The sequence below is a fragment of the Leptodactylus fuscus genome, chromosome 6, assembly GCF_031893055.1.
Source record: "Leptodactylus fuscus isolate aLepFus1 chromosome 6, aLepFus1.hap2, whole genome shotgun sequence".
NCBI lineage: Eukaryota > Metazoa > Chordata > Amphibia > Anura > Leptodactylidae > Leptodactylus > Leptodactylus fuscus.
Window position 1 is genome coordinate 22,303,147 of NC_134270.1, and position 22,550 is coordinate 22,325,696.

At 44.8% G+C, this 22,550-nt stretch overlaps 1 protein-coding gene across 1 annotated transcript in view; it reads left to right on the forward strand.

Annotated features, from left to right (window-relative positions):
* LOC142209954 (ABC-type organic anion transporter ABCA8-like) overlaps positions 1–22,550 on the forward strand; it is a 48,176-nt gene that overhangs the window by 10,635 nt on the left and 14,991 nt on the right. The window contains exons 5-22 of the mRNA XM_075278988.1: positions 386–480; positions 1,428–1,654; positions 1,952–2,090; positions 2,452–2,637; positions 2,900–3,047; positions 5,248–5,413; positions 5,562–5,620; positions 5,752–5,862; positions 6,080–6,255; positions 7,067–7,186; positions 7,475–7,613; positions 9,090–9,180; positions 11,709–11,848; positions 12,056–12,175; positions 12,286–12,487; positions 16,890–17,056; positions 17,353–17,480; positions 22,391–22,528. Of these exons, the coding sequence (XP_075135089.1) occupies positions 386–480; positions 1,428–1,654; positions 1,952–2,090; positions 2,452–2,637; positions 2,900–3,047; positions 5,248–5,413; positions 5,562–5,620; positions 5,752–5,862; positions 6,080–6,255; positions 7,067–7,186; positions 7,475–7,613; positions 9,090–9,180; positions 11,709–11,848; positions 12,056–12,175; positions 12,286–12,487; positions 16,890–17,056; positions 17,353–17,480; positions 22,391–22,528 (2,552 nt within the window). The remainder of the gene's footprint in view (positions 1–385; positions 481–1,427; positions 1,655–1,951; positions 2,091–2,451; positions 2,638–2,899; positions 3,048–5,247; positions 5,414–5,561; positions 5,621–5,751; positions 5,863–6,079; positions 6,256–7,066; positions 7,187–7,474; positions 7,614–9,089; positions 9,181–11,708; positions 11,849–12,055; positions 12,176–12,285; positions 12,488–16,889; positions 17,057–17,352; positions 17,481–22,390; positions 22,529–22,550) is intronic.

The following is a 22,550-nucleotide window of genomic DNA, read 5'->3' on the forward strand; positions in this document are numbered from 1 at the left end:
AAGGGCCGATTCTCATGGTGTTACTATAATCCAGCATGCTTAATACCTCGAAATTTTGTTTAAAATTTATAATGGTTTCATTTTTAACATTATCAAAAGCCGCAAGTAAAAACTTTTTAGTGATTTTATTGTATAGTTCTTCATAAAGGAGAAATTAAATAAAAAGCAAAACTACCTCTATAATGGCGTCCAGTTCCTCAAGGGTCATTCGCTGTTTGTGGTCATGCTTTGGTATTTGCTGTAAAGGCGGTAGGGTAAAAACTGCAACTTGACTGCAGTGTGTGACTGAGCGCTTAGTATTGCCAGTGTATGCTTTATTATTCCCACCAGCCCCGCTGCATGTTGTCATGTCTGTCATGTCTTTTGTCACAATGTTTCTCCTCAGGTCTCTGCTTTACCTTGGACCTTTGCTATCAAATGCTGTACTTCATAAGCGAATTCCTGACACTGCAGGCCAATATCGACGCCTCCATTATCGAGGTAAATTGGGAGGCTCGTAGGATTTATACTAGGGACATGACGGACATTCATAGGCTACACAGGCCTAAGTCCGGGTTCACATCTGCGTTGGGTATTCCGTTTGGGGAGTCCGCATGGAGACCCGCCCTGAACGGACTACCGAGCGCATTGACAAGCAGTGAGCAGTGAAAGCACACGGACCCTATAGACTATAATGGGGTCCGTGTGCTTTCCGCGCAGTATCCGCACGGAACATGCAGACAGAAAAGTACTTCATGATCTATTTACTTGTCTGTATCACTCGTGCAGAGATCACATGAAAAGCACACATTATAGTCTATGGTGTCCATGTGCTTTCACTGCTCAATGCTTGTCAGTGTGTTCGGTAGTCCGTTCGGGGGATCCCCATGCGGACTCCCCAAATGCAGATGTGAACCGGGCCTTATATTCTTCACAGCTGAGGGTTTGTACCAATGTATCCCCTCCTATCTGTCCTCTGTGATATATTTTATCTGCATTGACACACATTGTAACAAACCCTCATCTGGGAGAGACATCAGAAGTGCTAAAATGTATCCAGTTACTGACAACGAGTCGAGATCTTCTAAACTGTGCAGAGATGAAGACCTTTTCATTATAAGATGGTGAAGCTTCATCTACAGAAATCTTGACAAGCCCTTTATATGAACCTTTCGATGTGGGGGGAGGACTGGGGTCCACAATGTCATTGGTCAGGGGGTTGGGGTTCTCCCAGCCACCAGAGATATTAGATTTTGTCTTATTTTGTACTCAGGTCACATCCAGTGCTGGATCTCCCTGCTGCCCCCTACTGTTAACACAACCAGTAGACATGTGCAGACTGCTTTGGATGTGATTAGAGCATAAGATGTGATGTAACACACCTGTAGGTTGTTCTGTGTATGAAGCAACATAAGGAAAGCCATACAGTAAGGTCCTTTTCCTTACAGCTGACCACTGGTCACTCGGTCCGGGCAAGTATGGTCTCCATTGAGGTTGTAAAGATGAAATCGATTACATCGACACTGATCCCGATTGTGTATGTTGGGTTTTATATCCTGATCATGTGCATGTGTTACACGTCCCTCACCTACCTGCTGACATTGTACATCACCAAGGAGAGGAAGGAACACCGGGAGATCCTGAAGATGATGGGGCTCAGAGACTCGGCCTTCTGGTGAGTAGCATCGTTTCCAGCACAGAGTATTTCAGCAGTGGAGTGTGCTGTTGTTCTGAGGGTTACATAGTGTAGGGTCCCCAGCAGCACAGAGTATTTCAGCAGTGGAGTGTGCTGTTGCTCTGAGGGTTACATAGTGGGATTTGTAGGGTCCCCAAAAGCACAGAGTATTTCAGGACAAGCTGCTGTATCTGTACACATATATATCCATTGGATCCAGCAGTATATGAAGGTTTTTCTCTCCTCACTTTTCGGCCTCACGTTGCCTCTTCCTCCTCTTTCTCGCCTCTTTTTCAGGTTGTCCTGGGGATTGCTCTACGCTCTTTATGTCCTGGTTATCTCCACTTTGATGGCTCTTGTCACAACCACTTATGTCTTTGTGAATAGTTCCTATGGAGTCATCCTGCTTCTCTTCTTCCTCTATGGGATATCTATGGTAAGATTGCTAAAGCTTCTCTAACACAATGGTTTTATTCACAAGTTACACCCAGAGCTGCATTCACCATTCTGCTTATTCCTATTGCTATGTATAAGTATGTATGTACGGTATACGTGTATTTATGTGTATGTACTGTATGTGTAAATGTATGGTTGTAGTGCACTGTATAAATATATATATATATATATATATATATATATACACACACAGTATATGGAAGTATTCTTTGCATGTATAAATGTATGTACTATATGTATTTAGATATGTGCTGTATTTGTGTGTATATACTATATGTGTTTCGTGCCTATATGTGCCCCTTTCTCCAGTAATTAACCCTTCCTTGGCCTTTCTCTTATAGATTTGCTTTACGTTCATGTTGTGCACTCTGCTCAGGAAGCCTCGACTCTTAGCCATTGCCGGGTTCTTTATTACACTTTTCCTTTCCATTCTGGGCACCCTGCCCCTTGTGAGGATTGTACCCATCTCCCTAGAAGTCTTCCTGTGTGTTTTTGCTCCATATTCCTTTGCTATCGGGATCACAGATGTAAGTACCAGAGACACCTTCTTCATAAACAAGCTCCTTATATACATGAATGGGGCTGAGCTGCAGTACCAGACACAACCACACCTGTATGTATGGTGCTGTGCATGGGTAAGAAGAGAAGGTGGCTGCAGCTCATGCATTCACTGGTGGAAGTGTCAGGAGTCAGACCCACTGATTAAATTGTATGTGAGGTGTAAAGTAAGATAATTACATCACTCCGGGCTGTCAGACCCCAGCAGACATGGCTTCTATCTGCTTTCAGACGATACATATGGAGGAGAACCTCCAGGGCGTCTTCTTCTCGGACCTTGCAGGAGACTCCTCCCATGTACTGACCTCCTACCTCAGCCTGCTGCTGGACTCCGCCCTCTACATCCTCCTCACATTGTACTTCGATAAGATCATAGCAGGTAAAGGTGATGAACATGGCGCCAAGCCGCTGAGCAGAGACGTTCGTGAACTGAGAATGTCCCATCAAAGGCGGCCATACTGGGCAACTGTGGGGAAATGATGGGGGAGGTTGGGACAAGAAAAAATTGTTGTGCTTGATGTACCAGAAAAATTTTTGCAGGCCAAGCCCCCAACTACAAGCCATGTCCCCTCATTTCTGTGCTGTGCCTCATCTATGCAACCATAACCCTTCACACAGTATAATGTACCCTTATACCTACCATATAGTATAATGCCCCCCTTATGCCCCCACATGGTATAATACCCCCTTATTTCTTTCCATACAGTATAATGTATATTGTCACCCCCATCAAAGTTACCATCTCCTTAGTGTCCCCGACACTGTATTATGCCCCCTTATGCCATCGCACAGTATAACGCACCCTTATGCCATCACACAGTATAATGGCCCCTTTATGCCATCACACAGTATAACACCCCCTTATGCCATCACACAGTATAACACCCCCTTATGCCATCATACAGTATAAAGCCCCTTATGCCATCACACAGTATAATGGCCCCTTATGCCATCACACAGTATAACGCCCCCTTATGCCATCACACAGTATTGTGCCCCCTTATGCCATCACACAGTATTATGCCCCCTTATGCCATCACACAGTATTATGCCCCCTTATGCCATCACACAGTATTATGCCCCCTTATGCCATCACACAGTATAATGGCCCTTTAAGCCATCACACAGTATAATGGCCCCTTATGCCATCACACAGTATTATGCCCCCTTATGCCATCACACAGTATAATGGCCCCTTATGCCATCACACAGTATTATGCCCCCTTATGCCATCACACAGTATAATGGCCCCTTATGCCATCACACAGTATTATGCCCCCTTATGCCATCACACAGTATAACACCCCCTTATGCTATCACACAGTATAATGGCCCCTTATGCCATCACACAGTATAACGCCCCTTATGCCATCACACAGTATAATGGCCCCTTATGCCATCACACAGTATAACGCCCCCTTATGCCATCACACAATATTGTGCCCCCTTATGCCATCATATAGTATTATGCCTCCTTATGCCATCACACAGTATTATGCCCCCTTATGCCATCACACAGTATAACACCCCCTTATGCCATCACACAGTATTATGCCCCCTTATGCCATCACACAGTATTATGCCCCCTTATGCCATCACACAGTATTATGCCCCCTTATGCCATCACACAGTATTATGCCCCCTTATGCCATCACACAGTATAATGGCCCTTTAAGCCATCACACAGTATAATGGCCCCTTATGCCATCACACAGTATTATGCCCCCTTATGCCATCACACAGTATTATGCCCCCTTATGCCATCACACAGTATAATGGCCCTTTAAGCCATCACACAGTATAATGGCCCCTTATGCCATCACACAGTATTATGCCCCCTTATGCCATCACACAGTATAATGGCCCTTTAAGCCATCACACAATATAACGGCCCCTTATGGCATCACACAGTATTATGCCCCCTTATGCCATCACATAGTATAATGGCCCCTTATGCCATCACATAGTATTATGCCCCCTTATGCCATCACACAGTATAATGGCCCCTTATGCCATCACACAGTATAATGGACCCTTATGTCATCACACAGTATAATGCCCCCTTATGCCATCACACAGTATTATGCCCCCTTATGCCATCACATAGTATTATGCCCCCTTATGCCATCACACAGTATAATGGCCCCTTATGCCATCACACAGTATTATGCCCCCTTATGCCATCACACAGTATAATGGCCCCTTATGCCATCACACAGTATAATGGACCCTTATGTCATCACACAGTATAACGCCCCCTTATGCCGTCTCACAGTATAATGGCCCCTTATGCCATCACACAGTATAACGCCCCCTTATGCCATCGCACAGTATAATGGCCCCTTATGCCCATAAAACACTATAATCAGCCTTTTATGCCACTCATATAGTATAATGTCCCCTCAATGCCCCCACATACAGCATAATACCCCCCCCACACACACACACACACAGTGCCCTTACACACAGTATAATGTGCAGATTTTAACAGAGTTTTCCATCATGCAGAAGACTGGCCATGCTTTCTAGTAACATATAAGCCCCCGAGGTCTGAGGTCATTGTCTTCCGTCCCCTCCAGGTAAACATGGCCTGAGGCACGAGCCGCTCTTCTTCCTGCGATCCTCTTACTGGTCCAGAAGGAAGCAGACCCCGATTCCCCTGGACCCTGAAGACAAAGAGAATCTGGATGACAAAGAACATGTTGAGAAGGTCTCAGCTGAATTACAAGGAAGAGAAGCCATTAGGTATGTTACTGCAGGTGGAGGTGACTTACTTTGTCCATGTGTGGGGTAAGATGGTGGTGGCTGAGGTCATGTCCGTCTCCACAGTATCATGTATTTACTGACTTATTGGGGCAGAACACTTCTGATATCACATTGTCACCTTCTGTAGGATTAATAAAGTTAAGAAATTCTACAGCGACAAAGACAAGAAGACTGAAGCACTAAGAGGTACGAGGCCCAGGAAGCCTCTGATCTGTATCAATCTTGTAATATATCTTATATAAAAGGATTATTCTCGCTATATGATGAACATGCTGAATTAGCAGGGATTACCTGCTCCTTGTCTGGATTTCCCCCAGGTCTGGATTTGGATGTGTATGAAGGGCAAATCACAGCACTTCTGGGTCACAGCGGAGCCGGGAAGACGACGTTACTGAATATTCTGAGCGGGATGAGCACAACGACCAGCGGTGAGAAATGTCGCGCTTTATATATTTCCTATGTCACATTAAACCTTGTCCAACCAGAATAGAAAAACATGAAAAACTTTCTTGGTAAGGATTCTTTACATTTACAGCAGTGACCTGCTTAGAACTTCCATGTAGATGACAGATTTGAGCCCAGGTCCCCAGTCCTAAGCACTGAGCCATGGTTAAATGTGAATTCATCCCCCGTTCTGTCCTACAGGGTCGGCCTCCATCTACAACCATCGACTCTCAAACATTCAGGACTGTGAGCAGATACAGAGAAGAATCGGCTTCTGTCCACAGGCTGATGTCAAATTCGACCAGCTAACAGTCCGAGAAAATCTGAAACTGTTCTCCAAGATAAAGGGGATCTCTGCCAGAGACGTAGAGTCTGAGGTAAGTGCCATATGTGTCATGTATCTAGTAGAGGAGCAGCTCACACAACTGATAATGGCCCAATGGTGAGGTGGAGCAGACTTCAGTGTCTCCTGTGTCGGGATGTATGGAGATGCCATTTATGTTTAGAGTGTTAGATTGTAGTGGACTTCTTAGGGGGCATTCACACAGAGTAAAATGGTGCTGATTCTAACACAACTTGTGGCAGAATCAGCGCTGATGAAAAGACTCCCGTTGACTTCAATGGGTTCCCTTTAACGCACAGAACACACTGAAATCAATGGCAGTCTTTTTATCAGTGCTGATTCTGCTGCAAGTTATCGTGTCAGAATCAGCACCACTTTACACTGTGTGAATGCCCCCTTAGCCATAAAAGGATTAAGGAATAGTAAGAAGGTCTGCAAGAAAGTAAGGGATTCCTCTGCAGGTGATGGGTTGTCGTTGAGAAACTGAAGCAAAAAGTATTTTCAAAAATATCAATGACTGAACAGACTTTACTTACATCAATAACATGAGTGAATATTACAAAATGTCTCTAAAATCCGTCTTGACTAAAGAGATAGATTTGCAGTTCACTGAGGGATCAGGTTATATGGTGTCCATAAAAGTCTATGGAAAGGGAGATAAAGGAGGGAGTTACTGGAGTGAGAAAGTGACAGAGGCACATGCAGAGATATGGTTGGTGCAGAAGCTTTTAGTAAGTTTTCTTTCTCACCTCAATGCTAGATTCCCAAATTTACTGCTGAGAATTGCTGTATAATGTCCTCCATGCTGCTGAGGATTTTCTCTTCCTTCTGTCCTTACATTATAGGTGGAGAGAGTCCTCGATGTCCTAGACATGAACAACATTAAGAATGTAGAGGCCAACAAGCTCAGTGGTGGACAGAAGCGGAAGCTAACCCTGGCCATCACTCTATTGGGAGATCCAGAGGTAAGTATTTTGGCTGAAACTTGCCTAGAACCCAACCATTGGGTGACTACAGCAGGCCCTCATTATCCTGTGTATATCCATGGTGGTCACTGACAGATCGTCTATTGTAATGTCATCTGTCTATATCTGCTGGTCATGAGTATATGGCAGCTGGAGGAGGGTATTATGGACCTTGGATGGGTGTCTGTCAGCACTAGTGCATATAAAGTGCCTATAAAATATTACTGGACCCTGTATGTGCCTGCTCTGTCACTGGCACATCTTACTGGGCTCTTTTATATCTCCCAGGTTCTTCTACTAGATGAGCCCACGGCCGGCCTTGATCCGTTCTCCAGGCACCGCGTGTGGGCCATACTGAAGGAGCGTAAATCTGATCGGGTCACTGTCTTCAGCACTCAGTTCATGGACGAGGCAGACATTCTTGCTGGTAGGAGATTGTATGAGACAAAATTCACCCTCCATGCCCAAATCCACAGAATCTCTCTAAAAACAAAAATGAGCTTGGTGTAGATATTGTATTACTGAGCAGAATAAGTGAAAACCCTTCTGCGGTGTGCGGCTGTGCTGACCTGACCTGGAATAGTGCGACACGTGGGGCTTGTTTGGAGTAGAAAATGTTTGCTCATTTACTCACAGCAACTCACTTGATGGTCATGTTACGGCAGCTCGTCTGATGGTAGTGTTACAGTGGCTATCCTGATGGTAGTGTTACGGCAGCTCGCCTGATGGTAGTGTTACGGCGGCTATCCTGATGGTAGTGTTACAGCAGCTCGCCTGATGGTAGTGTTACGGCAGCTCGCCTGATGGTAGTGTTACGGCAGCTCGCCTGATGGTAGTGTTACGGCAGCTCGCCTGATGGTAGTGTTACGGCGGCTATCCTGATGGTAGTGTTACAGCAGCTCGCCTGATGGTAGTGTTACGGCAGCTCGCCTGGTGGTAGTGTTACGGCGGCTATCCTGATGGTAGTGTTACGGCAGCTCGCCTGATGGTAGTGTTACGGCGGCTCGTCTGATAGTAGTGTTACGGCGGCTCGCCTGATGGTAGTGTTACGGCAGCTATCCTGATGGTAGTGTTACGGCAGCTCGCCTGATGGTAGTGTTACGGCAGCTCGCCTGGTGGTAGTGTTACGGCGGCTATCCTGATGGTAGTGTTACGGCAGCTCGCCTGATGGTAGTGTTACGGCGGCTCGTCTGATGGTAGTGTTACGGCGGCTCGCCTGATGGTAGTGTTACGGCAGCTATCCTGATGGTAGTGTTACGGCAGCTCGCCTGATGGTAGTGTTACGGCAGCTCGCCTGGTGGTAGTGTTACGGCGGCTATCCTGATGGTAGTGTTACGGCAGCTCGCCTGATGGTAGTGTTACGGCGGCTCGCCTGATGGTAGTGTTACGGCGGCTATCCTGATGGTAGTGTTACGGCAGCTCGCCTGATGGTAGTGTTACGGCAGCTCGCCTGATGGTAGTGTTACGGCGGCTCGCCTGATGGTAGTGTTACGGCGGCTATCCTGGTGGTAGTGTTACGGCAGCTCGCCTGGTGGTAGTGTTACGGCGGCTATCCTGATGGTAGTGTTACGGCAGCTCGCCTGATGGTAGTGTTACGGCGGCTCGCCTGATGGTAGTGTTACGGCGGCTATCCTGATGGTAGTGTTACGGCAGCTCGCCTGGTGGTAGTGTTACAGCAGCTCGCCTGATGTGATGGTAGTGTTACGGCAGCTCGCCTGATGGTAGTTTCACAGCATCTCACTTGACCACAATCTCAGAACGGCTCACCTAACAACAATCTCACTTTATTCACCTGATAGGTGTTTCATTGCAACGCACCTTACTGTAATTTCAATCTGACAACACTATATGGCCCTATGTGCAAGGAATATTTTTTTCTATGTGTCTCTAATTTTGTCTCCAGATCGTAAGGCGGTCCTCAGCAATGGACGCTTAAAATGTGTTGGATCCTCCTTGTTTCTGAAAAAAAAGTGGGGAATCGGCTATCACTTACGGTATGAGCGTGTAACGGTTTATTCATGGCCTAGGACCGTATTACTCATTTTGCTACAATTTTTCCAAAACTGTGGCCACTGCATTTTGCTACAGTTTCAGAAAAGTAGTAAAAAAAACAGTAGCAATAGTTCCACAATAAGATCACGGTGTTTGGCCAATTATGAGAAGGTCAATAGGACAAGTATCATCCCTCCAGGCCAGGAGGAGTCTCAGGGTATGTTCACACAGAGCTTTTTGCATTGTGCATTTCTGCGTGTTTGTTACTGCTAGCATTGTAGTCGTGGTGCGCTCACATTCTGTTGCAGCTCTAGCTATAACGAAAATGTAGAAACCACCAGTTACAAACACTGTCAGAAATGTGATTTCTATATACAGCAGATACTGCAGCATGAAGCTGACATTCCCTACTGTGTTTTTAATTAGTAATTACTTGATTTTTACACATATATATATATATATATATATATATATATATATATATATACATACACAGTCCAGTCACATTAATGTGACCACCTGTCAAAATCCAGAATAACCACCTTTGGCAGAGCGGACCGCTGCGAGACGTGCAGGAAGAGAGGGGATGTAGTGATGATGATCACTGGGATGTTGAGCCATGCCGACTCCAGTGTCGTGTCCAGCTGTACTAGGTTACGTGGTTGAGCATCCAGGGCATGAACAACCCGATCGAGGTGGTCCCACAGATTCTCGAATGGATTCAAGTCCGGGGAATTTGCTGACCAAGGGAGTACGGTAAACTCATCTTGGCGCTCCTCGAACCACGCACGTACACTGCGAGCTTTATGACACGTCGCATTGGTCTGCTGGTAGATGCCATCATTCTGAGGAAAAACAATTCACATGTAGGGGTGAACATGGTCCGCAAGGATAGATGCATACTTGTGTTGATCCATTGTGCCTTCCACAGTGATGAGTGCACCCAGATTGCTGATGATACGTGCCTTCTGCCATTGGTTATTTAACGTTGATGTCAAAAGTAGGCGGTGGTCACATTAATATGACTGGACTGTGTGTGTATATATATATATATATATATATATATATATATATATATATATATATATATATATATATATATTGAGCTGCACTCTTGGTATCATATGAAGCTGACAGTCTCATCTTTCATATGACACCAGAAGAATTTTACTAGTGATATAAAACCAGAAATTCCAGCTATTTGAAGTGACCCCCTTTTGGCAACTGCTGTATCGGTACCTACTGGTATCACAACGTGAATACAGGACAGGTCTCCCTAAGAACACTTAAAAGGGTCATTTTATACTAAAAAGAAGTAAAATAGGTTAATGAAGAATATTGCAAAAATGTTCAGCAAACCTGCACAGTAGTGACAAGAAATGACATGACAGCTATACTGTGACTATTAGAATTTGCCAGAGACAGTCAGTCTGGAATGGATCATTTTTTAAGATGTTACTAATCGTGGGACCTCCTGTGACTGGAGTGTCTTGGAGACAACATACGAGGTTAAGAAACTGTCCATAGCGGACAAGCCCTGTAATAGTCTGACACCTCGATGTTATATAAAAAAACAAAAAAACTTGCAAGTCTTCAGTAGGTGATACCTTTTTGAATGGCTAACTCATAATGATGACAAAATATAACGTTTCGAAGCTTCCTGGCTTCTTCTTCAGATATATCTAAAAACACTTTCTGCAGGCTGCATATTTATGTATAACTGGACACAGAGATAGGATTTCAGGAGGGAGGGGGGAAGAGGCTTATTACTATATACATATAAAAACAAATAATCAATTCCTAGTTCCCACCCACCAGAGTCTTTATCTTTATGGCTGTCTTAGTTCAGTGATTTGTATAGAAAGACATAAACCCAAGTAAAAGGTTCATTCCACTATCCAGAGTCTTGAATAGGGTCATGCACTTGTACTCATAAATCAGTCGCTGTTTTCTTGATTTTAAGAGGGAATTTTAAATCAAAAAACAGCGACTGATTTATGAGTACAAGTGCATGACCCTATTCAAGACTCTGGATAATGGAATGAACCTTTCACTTGGGTTTATGTCTTTCTATACAAATCACTGAACTAAGACAGCCATAAAGATAAAGACTCTGGGAACTGGGAATTGATTATTTGCTTTTATACAGTATGTATATAGTAATAAGCCTCTTCCCCCCCCCCTCCCTCCTGAAATCCTATCCCTGTATCCAGTTATATATATATGCAGCCTGCAGAAAGTGTTTTTAGATATATCTGAAGAAGAAGCCCAGAGTAAGCTTCGAAACGTTATATTCTGTCATCATTATGAGTTAGCCATTAAAAAAGGTATCACCTACTGAAGACTTGCACGTTTTTTGTTTTTTTTATATTTCATAACCACTGGCTAACACAGTACAAAAACAACATTTTCTTTATACCTCGATGTTAGTAAGAAGCATCTAGAAGCCTTCCCTAATACTTGCTGTAAGTACAGTAACCTTAGAGTTTTCCTTATGTTCACCCCCGACACCCGATGTGCTTCCTCCTAGGATGCAGGTGTCTCCATCTTGTAATCCGGATGTCATACTTTCAGTTATACAAGAACACATCTCCAGCGCCAAACTCACCACGCAGAACGTAGAGGACCTCATATTCACCCTACCCTTTGACAAGATGGACTCATTTCCAGGTACCATCTCTGATGTCCATGCTGTGCACTATCCAAAGAGAACTTATAGATCAGCTTGTCTTAGAATAAACTATCAGAGTGGCAGTGAAGACTGACACATCAGAGCCATAAACATACAATGCAGATTCTTAGGCTGTAAAAGCTGGCAGCAGCCATAATGGGACAATGTGTGAAATATCCTTAAGAATTGTCTACATTTTTGTCCAGCTCTGTTTTCTCACCTGGATGAACATGTGGGCCTGGACATCCTGAGTTATGGGGTGTCGATCACAACGCTTGATGATGTCTTCCTGAAACTGGAGGGAGAAGCGGAGATAGAAAAAGGAGGTAAATGTCGCCATCGGGTGTTTCTGGGGGTTGTAGAGACGCAGTGTGAGCAGCTCTTATTCCCGCACTCACTCTCATCCCAATTTTTTGTATATTTTTGTTACAATCAGATTACGGTGTTTTTGCCCCATCCAATCCAAATGAAGATGAGGACAAAGACTTGTCCAGTGAGGTGGAGGACTCCGTCCTGCTGATGTCAGATTCCGGCAGTGCCTCTGTTCGTGGACTGGCCCTATGGAGACAGCAGGTGCTGGCGGTGGCCCGAATACGATTCCTGAAACTGAAGTATGACATGAAGAACTTCCGCTCCATGTGAGTCCTTAAAGCAGTTTTCCAATTCGTAGAATTTTTGCTTGTTTTAGATAACAAATGATCCCCCTGTGAGGAGGCCTGGCTGTAAATGTTCAGTATTCCTGCAGCGCCACCACAGGTATAGTGAAGTATTACACAATGTCCAGTCCCATCAATGTCCAGGACAGGACGGGTCCTCCGGAGCAGAAGATGCTCTTTATAAGCCCTCTAATCTCTGGCAATGACACGAGGGTCCTGACTAGAAGAACTCCTCTATTACAAGTTTGCATCTTGCTGTCATTAAATGGAAAAATTGTGGAAACTTCCAGTGTTTAAAAATCCTGGCCTAATCCTGCTCACAGAGCTGCAGTTTGTTGCAGTGTATCAGCCTAGAGTCAGTGCTTGGTACATGGTGTCAGCCTGCAGAGAGATTTATGTCTGGGCTGTTCTGAGGATTGTCTACAGTCATAAACGTTATAAAAGCTGTAGGATATTTGCCTATACAGTCCTATGAAAAAGTTTGGGCACCCCTATTAATCTTAATCATTTTTAGTTCTAAATATTTTGGTGTTTGCAACAGCCATTTCAGTTTGATATATCTAATAACTGATGGACACAGTAATATTTCAGGATTGAAATGAGGTTTATTGTACTAACAGAAAATGTGCAATATGCATTAAACCAAAATTTGACCGGTGCAAAAGTATGGGCACCTCAACAGAAAAGTGACCTTAATATTTAGTAGATCCTCCTTTTGCAAAGATAACAGCCTCTAGTCGCCTCCTGTAGCTCTTAATCAGTTCCTAGATCCTGGATGAAGGGATTTTGGACCATTCCTCTTTACAAAACAATTCAAGTTCAGTTAAGTTCGATGGTCACCGAGCATGGACAGCTCGCTTCAAATCATCCCACAGATGTTCAATGATATTCAGGTCTGGGGACTGGGATGGCCATTCCAGAACATCGTAATTGTTCCTCTGCATGAATGCCTGAGTCGATTTGGAGCGGTGTTTTGGATCATTGTCTTGCTGAAATATCCATCCCCGGCGTAACTTCAACTTCGTCACTGATTCTTGAACATTATTCTCAAGAATCTGCTGATACTGAGTGGAATCCATGCGACCCTCAACTTTAACAAGATTCCCGGTGCCGGCATTGGCCACACAGCCCCAAAGCATGATGGAACCTCCACCAAATTTTACAGTGGGTAGCAAGTGTTTTTCTTGGAATGCTGTTTTTTTTTGGATGCCATGCATAACGCCTTTTTGTATGACCAAAAAACTCAATCTTTGTTTCATCAGTCCACAGGACCTTCTTCCAAAATGAAGCTGGCTTGTCAAAATGTGCATTTGCATACCTCAGGTGACTCTGTTTGTGGCGTGCTTGCAGAAACAGCTTCTTTCTCATCACTCTCCCATACAGCTTCTGATTGTGCAAAGTGCGCTCTATTGTTGACCGATGCACAGTGACACCATCTGCAGCAAGATGATGCTGCAGCTCTTTGGAGGTGGTCTGTGGATTGTCCTTGACTCTTCTCACCATTCTTCTTCCCTGCCTTTCTGATATTTTTCTTGGCCTTCCACTTCTGGGCTTAACAAGAACTGTCCCTGTGGTCTTCCATTTCCTTACTATGTTCCTCACAGTGGAAACTGACAGATTAAATCTCTGAGACAACTTTTTGTATCCTTCCCCTGAACAACTATGTTGAACAATCTTTGTTTTCAGATCATTTGAGAGTTGTTTTGAGTAGCCCATGATGCCACTCTTCAGAGGAGATTCAAATAGGAGAACAACTTGCAATTGGCCACCTTAAATACCTTTTCTCATGATTGGATACACCTGGCTATGAAATTCAAAGCTCACTGAGGTTACAAAACCAATTTTGTGCTTCAGTAAGTCAGTAAAAAGTAGTTAGGAGTATTCAAATCAATAAAATTATAAGGGTGCCCATACTTTTGCACTGGTCAAATTTTGGTTTAATGCATATTGCACATTTTCTGTTAGTACAATAAACCTCATTTCAATCCTGAAATATTACTGTGTCCAGGGGCGTAACTACCGTGGTAGCAGCAGTAGCAGCTGCCACAGGGCCCGGGCCATTAGGGGGCCCGGTGACAGCCGCTACCGCTGCGGTTTTTTTCAATAGGCAGTTACGGGCCCTATTCACTTGCCGATCCTGGCTGGGCCGGGATCGGCAAGTGACACCGCGGGCCCCACAGAGGCTATCATTATACTCGGGGGTCTTTGCAGACCCCCGAGTATAATGACCAGCGGATCGGGAGAGGTAATAAACATAAAAAACTGTTACTTACCTCTCCGCGATCCTGCCAGGCCTCCGTCCTACTGCTGTCTGACGTCTCTGACGTCACATGAACCCGGCATGCTTCCCGGGTCATGTGACGTCCGACGTCATTAACGAAGGACGCGAGAGGAGGACAGTACAGCACAGGAGCCGGGGAACAGGTAAGAAGCAACAGTGGGTTTTTTTTTTTAATGTTTTTATTCCCGATTTAGTCTCCGATTATTATACTCTGGGGTCTGAAAAGACCCCAGAGTATAATAATTGTTTATGGGTGTCCACAGAGGGACACTATTGGGGTTAACACTGTGTGTGCAGGGGACACTATAGGGGTTAACACTGTGTGTGCAGGGGACACTATAGGGGTTAACACTGTGTGTGCAGGGGACACTATTGGGGTTAATACTGTGTGTGCAGGGGACACTATTGGGGTTAATACTGTGTGCAGGGGCAAGTAAGTAAGGGACATAATAGAGTGCGGAGGAGGGGGTCAGTCGAGGTCTTCGGCGTCAGTTGGGATGGGGGCCCCATGTCAAAAGTTCGCCACGGGGCCCCGCCATTCCTAGTTACGCCACTGACTGTGTCCATCAGTTATTAGATAGATCAAACTGAAATGGCTGCTGCAAACACCAAAATATTTAGAACTAAAAATGATTAATATTAATAGGGGTGCCCAAACTTTTTCATAGGACTGTATATGTAACATTGATGGCACGAGGTATCAGGCACCTGTTCCTTTACAGAGTGAACCATATGTACTGTGGGCTGAGGTAATGGAGTCACCCATGACTTAGGAGTCTCTGGTGCAGGGAGGAGAAGAATATAGTAGTCTCTTCTGCTGCCATCTAGGGGAAGGAAGTAGGAAGAGTCTGAGCAGACATAGCCAGAGTTCCTGGTGAGGCCTCCAAGTCAGATGAGAAACAGTCTTTGTATTGTTCTGTAGTCTGGAGATGGGAATTATCCCTGCTTATTTGGATATTGTGTGCAAGAGAAGTCTGTGATGGCAACCTTATATGTACCACATACCTACCCCCCTGCTGGTTATCCTCAGGTCAGATCGGGCACCCTTTATGAATCTACAGCCTAAAGCCAGGGCATTGCAAATACTGTGAGGGTTTAGAGACTGTAAGAACCCTGTTAAAAAGCGAGACTGCACAGCAAGGGAGCTACAGAGTGCCAGCGGGTAGTGCTATCTACAAACTCAGCTCCAGCCCCAGTGTACACTCTTAAAGGGATTCTACCATTAAAATCAATTTTTTTTTCTCGCTAACATGCAGGAATAGCCTTAAGAAAGGTTATTCTTCTCCTACCTTTAGATGTCTTCTCCGTGCCGCTGTTTGGTATAGCGAGAAAAAAATTGATTTTAATGGTAGAATCCCTTTAAGACCTGCATCTCCCATAACTGGCAGAAGCTGCGGTGTGATCACCGATTCCTCCTTAATAAGTTATGTTTGCAAACTCCGGAGTATCATTCCTGCATCTCTCATCATGGGCCGTCCGGCCACCATCAGGCTCAGGGAGGATCTATCTACTACAAGGACAAGTCCCAGGGAAACTCCGCTACTACCACCATCAGACACCCTGCAACAGCTTAGAAGGAGAATCAGCCGATATGGTCACTTGCCACTGGGATCACTGTGACTACTACCTCCAGCCTCCTGGTCTTCTTCCCAGCGGACAGCTGCATACTGATACATTTTATTCATGGCAATGCTAAAAATGGTGAACAAATGAATCATATAGTATGGTATGGTATGGTATAGTATAGTATACAGTATAGTATGGTATGGTATGGTATAGTGTAGTATGGTATGGTATGGTATAGTATAGTATAGTATAGTATAGTATAGTATAGTATAGTATACAGTATGGTATGGTGTGGTATAGTGTAGTATGGTATGGTATGGTATGGTATAGTATAGTATAGTATAGTATAGTATAGTATAGTATAGTATAGTATACAGTATAGTATGGTATGGTATAGTATAGTAAAGTTAACATTTGATCCCTTTGACATCCAGTAGCGAACGTCAGTACAGATCCAGCTTTCCCAGACTTCTGAATAGTAAATCTGTGTACTACATTATTAGTAAGATTGGATATTAACCCTCTCCTTTCTTTCAGACTGATTCTTCTGGGCCTGTTCATTTTACCCATGCTCATTACAGCCATATTGACTTACTGTCTGCCAACTATCCACAACTGGAAACTGACTCCGGATCTTTATTTCCGAGGGCCGGGACACAGATCGCACAAGTATTACACCAGCCTCCTGGTCAATAACAACACAGGTAGGAAACGGGAAGCCATTACTCCCTCTGTCTGTGCCTTAGTACTGGGGACTGGCAGCCATTGTGTCCTCTGGGTTATAAGCGAGTAAATGAACTTTCTAACTAGCAGCATGGATGTCTCTGTCCAGTCTATTGAGGTGTCGCTAAGTATTTCTAGTGAAGTGGAATGATAACCAATATGGCTGCCATCAATGGATGTATCACTCAGCTTTCCTAGAGTGCTTCTGCCCTTCATGACTCCTGTAGTCATTGTGTAATACTATCAACTCTGTGACCTGCTGTATTACCTGTGACAGGGGCGTCCATCGAAGAATTTGTCAGTAACATAAAGGCACAGGACATTTTGGTGGAAGTTGTTGATGGCCCATATGACAGAAACACTACAGGCTACAATGGAGCTATCGAGCTGTCACTGCAGAACAAGGTGAGGTACAGCACATCATAGCTCAGCACCCAAATCAAATCAAACTGGCTTTATTGGCACGTCCGAATAGATATTTGGTATTGCCAAAGCTAGTAAAGTGTGTGGGGGAGTGGTGGGTATGGGGTGGTGGGGTGGTTGATTTGGGGTATAACAGTCCATGGAGTCTCATCTTGGTGACCGCTATATGGGGGAGTGGGGGGGGTTGGAGTATAACAGTCCATGGAGTCTCATCTTCCTCTGGTTTGGTGACAGCTGGACATGTATTCGGCAGCGATCTCCACAGTGGCCTCTTCTTCTCCCGGTAGGATGTAGAGTTTCCTCTTCTCGTCTGCAGATATGAAGTCTGGGATGTGGGCAGAGAGTCTTTGGAAGTAGACGGCCCTCACAGCTGATTATTTGGTGCAGTGTAGCAGGAAGTGGCTCTCGTCTCCTAGGGCCCCCTAGTCACAGTGCTGGCACACTCTGTTCTCCCATGGCTTGTACCTCTGCCTGTGTCGCCCCGTCTCCATCTCCAGGTTGTGGGCGCTCAGTCTGTACCGGCTCAGGGTCTGTCCCTTTGCAATGACTGGTACACGGTGAGTTTCTTGGAGTTATTTATTGCGCTTCTCCATTCCTTAATGTACCGCTCTTTGTCTCTCTCAATTACTCCTTTTATTTGAGCCTTGTTCAGGGCATGTTGGGGGTTTTGGCTTGGCAGATGGCTGATGCTTGGTTGGGGGGTATCAGTTTTTCTCGGGGCTCTGTGGCTCAGCCAGGCTTGGTGGTCCAAGACATGTCTGACAGGGGCCTGGTCATAGATAGAGATGGGCAAATCTCTCAAGATTCGTTTTGGGTTTGGGTGGCTTTGGTCAAAGATTGGTTTCAGGTAGAATATTCTTAGGGTTCTTGGGAATCTATCTAGAAACATTGTGTATGACACTGTCAGGGCTCCTAGGAACCTATCTATAAAACATAGTGTATGACACTGCCAGGGCTCCTAGGAACCTAGCTATAAAACATAGTGTATAACACTGTCAGGGCTCCTAGTAACCTATCCATAAAACATAATGTATGACACTGTCAGGGCTCCTAGAAACCTATCTATAAAACATAGTGTAGAACACTTTCAGGGCTCCTAGGAACCTATCTATAAAACATAGTGTAGAACACTGTCATGGTTCCTAGGAACCTATCTATAAAACATAGTGTAGAACACTGTCAGGACTCCTAGGAACCTATCTATAAAACATAGTGTAGAACACTGTCAGGGCTCCTAGGACCCTATCTATAAAACATAGTGTAGAACACTGTCAGGGCTCCTAGAAACCTATCTATAAAACATAGTGTATAACACTGTCAGGGCTCCTAGGAACCTAGCTATAAAACATAGTGTAGAACACTTTCAGGGCTCCTATGAACCTATCTATAAAACATAGTGTAGAACACTGTCAGGGCTCCTAGGAACCTATCTATAAAACATAGTGTAGAACACTGTCAGGGCTCCTAGGAACCTAGCTATAAAACATAGTGTAGAACACTGTCAGGGCTCCTAGGAACCTAGCTATAAAACATAGTGTAGAACACTGTCAGGGCTCCTAGGAACCTATCTATAATACATAGTGTAGAACACTGTCAGGGATCCTAGGAACCTATCTATAAAACATAATGTAGAATACTCTTAGGGCTCCTAGGAACCTGTCTATCTATTTTCCAGTTCTCTAAGGCAAACATAGTCAAATTTATGTCAAAGTGACATTTATACCAATGAAAAGACGAATGGAAAGCAGAGGACACAAACTCTAAGGCAGGGTTCACACTACCGTTGAATTCCGTTATGAAAGTGTCTTTTTTTGTTTTGTTTTTGCTTTCTGAACATGCGCAGTAAAAATGGACACAAAATAATGGACAATAACTGATGGCTGTCACTTACTGTCCGTTATAAGTCCGTAGCCCATAGACTTCAATATTAAAAAAATAACGAACACTTGCCGTCCATTGTTTTAAACGCACACAAGTCCTGCATGTAGGATTTTTTTGTCCGCTGGAAAAAAACGAACTTCTGACAAATTGGGTGTAAACGGACACAAGATAAAATCCCATTGAAATGAATGGAAAGTTTAACGGATTTCAGTTAGTGTCCATTGCTAAAATCTTGTAACGGCAATAGGTACGGACACTGCTGATGGTCACCAGCCGTAGTGTGAACATACACTGCGCTGACACTTGCTTTTACACATTTAACATACTAAAAAAATTATCATGTTATTAAGAAAAGGTTTTTGCCTGTGTTTTTTCCGCACACATAGTCTCTCAAAGCTGATGCGGAAATCTCTGGATTAAATGGAGTGAGAGATCGTAGGAAGTGAAAAGACCTGGTTAGTCCTGAAAGTTTCTGAGGGAGGTGGGGAGACGTACTAACAAAATAGTCTTTGGTGAAGACCTGGTGGTCACGGAGGAAATTTAAGGGATGCTGAAACCTAGCATGCCTTCACCAAACGAACACCTCACAAGATAGGCCAGGAGGGGGGGAGGGGCGTAATAACCTTCCTCCACAGCTGTAACATATAGTCAGTTACCTTACCAGTCTCTGGAACTGGATGGGAAGCCGGAGTCAAGAGGGTTGCGAAATAATAGAGAATGCGAGGTTAGGTAACCATTTTAACCCAGTGAGCTCTACCAGACCAGGAGAAGGTGCAGCAATGTTATGCAACAAGATCCTTCAAAGTTAAGGGATCAACATGGCAGAGTTGCATTTGCAATGGACATCTATGGAGTTGCAAAGGTTTATGTTAAGTTATGGAAGATTTTTATCTCTAGTCTGGAAAACAAAGTTCAGGGCTTTTCAATTCTTTTTTTAAATGTAGATTGTGAGCCCCACATAGAGCTCACAATGTACATTTTTTCCTATCAGTATGTCTTTTTTTTTTTGGAATATGGGATGGAAATCCATGCAAACACGGGGAGAACATACAAACTCCTTGCAGATGGTTTTTTGCCCATGGCGGGATTTGAACACCAGGACTCCAGCGCTGCAAGGCTGCAGTGCTAACCACTGAGCCACCGTGTGGCCCCTCAGGGCTTTTCAATTCTGTGGTAGCTGCGGGGACACTACAATGTAATATTTACGATTTGGAGGTGTTAAGGCCTGACAGGTGTATCAATCGTGAAAGGGTATTGATCAGAAATCCTGGAGATCAGAGGATTGGTAATACGGTAGTAGCAGCCACAAAGTCATCCACAAAGAGGTTATATATTCATGGTTCCCAACCCTCACACCCGTAATATCAGCACAGCAATGGCTAGTGGCTCTATAGCTAGAGCAAACAATGCGCGGGACAAGGGGCAACCTTGTCCATGCTATGACAAATATTGATAGACATCGGGGAATCTGTTGGTAGTCTCTCTGAAAGTGACCAGTTATGTCCACAACCTCAGGACTTGACTAAGGTAGTTCAAGGACAGACTGTGGAAGGCCTTTTCAATATCTAAAACTAGCAATGGGATGAAACCAACAGTGAAATAGGCTTGTGGTGAGAATTAGTCCAATGTACAATTGTTAGGGCTCTGGGCCGGAGGCTCCGCTGCAGCACACAGAGGCTGCTGGCCTGCTCTGTCTTCTGCGCCGGATTGGCGCTTCCGTTCCCTTGTGAAGGAGGGCCAGAACTTCCGCAATAGTCTTCTCCTGGGACCAGAACCTGGTTTCCTGTGTCAGTGGGGGTCAGCGGCGGGTCGGAGGCTATTTAGGTCTTGTTTTGGCCTCCTGCTCCTCCTTCAGTCTTCCCGTTTTTTGACCTTGACTTGCCTTCCAGACTATCGCTCCTAGACCTTCTGATTTGGATACCTTCTAGCCTCCACTGCATGACCTCTCTTGCTTCCAGACTACTCCTACTTGACCTCTGCTTGGCTACTTCCTGACCTCTTGTGTATGACCCGGCTCTTCTGACTACGCATTTGCTTCAACCTCCTGCTACCTCGTGACCTCCCATGTACTGACCCGGCTTGTTGACTTCGTCTTGGTTTTCCGTGGAACCTGCGAGACCTCCTGTGTACCGACTTGGCTTGTACGACTTCCTGCAGTGCTTCCGCTATCTCCTGGCGTTCTTCAGAACAACTCTTTCCTTGCTGACCAGCTCCTCCCATTTCTTCATCTGCTGAAATTAGTGTTACTGGGTTTTCTGGGTCCTCTGCTACTTGGGGTGTGCTGAGTGTGTGGCGCTGTCTGGGCAGTTGCGGTTTTGGGTACCAGAATTTACCAAGTCCAACTCTACCATCAGGAGGTCGGGGCAAAGACCTCTGGGGCCTGGTTCTGCTCTGGTTAGGACACTCAGGACTATTTGGCCTTGGTGTTTGGGGATTCTGGTTGCCCAGGACTAACTGTCCGCTGTTGTTGCATCAGGTTCCGCTGTTGTTGCATTCAGGTGCTGGCATACGCGCGTATCACATTGAAAGCAATAGGGAAAAAAGCCTCCCATCGATTTCAATGGTTAGCGCGCGTATGGGATCTGGTTACGCCGCTCATTCTGAACGAGTTTTACGTTCAGAATGAGCGGAGCATAACTCCGTGTGCAGGCTCCCTTACAGCGTTTTCTGAAATCTTTAGAGGCTTGGAATAATGGGACGATACCATAATGGATACACACCATGAAGTGACCTAGGAATCCATCATTCCTGAAGTGCGCAGATTGTTCATTTTTTGGGGGGGTATTGTCCCATTATTCCCTGCATTTGTGAACGTCTTGGTCTTCACTGGCGTTGGACATTTCTGCTGCCATGTTGTGATATATTCACAACTCACCCAGGTGAGGGGCCATCTTTGTTTATGGGCAGTTTTCATAGGTATGTAGAGGTAGTGGGTGCACTAAGTAGTTGATGATGTCTTCAGCAGGGGGCGCCACTACAGAAAACTGAAAGATCTTTTCCTCTTTTTGTAGAGCTACCACTTCAAAATCATTGGAAATCCACGGGTGCAGAATTCGCTGCCGGTGCTGGTGAATATTATCAGTAACGCCTTCCTAAAGAGCTTCAAACCCACAGAAAAAATAGAAATCTGGACCAAGCCCATCGGATATGTGAGTCCTGAATACTATCCAT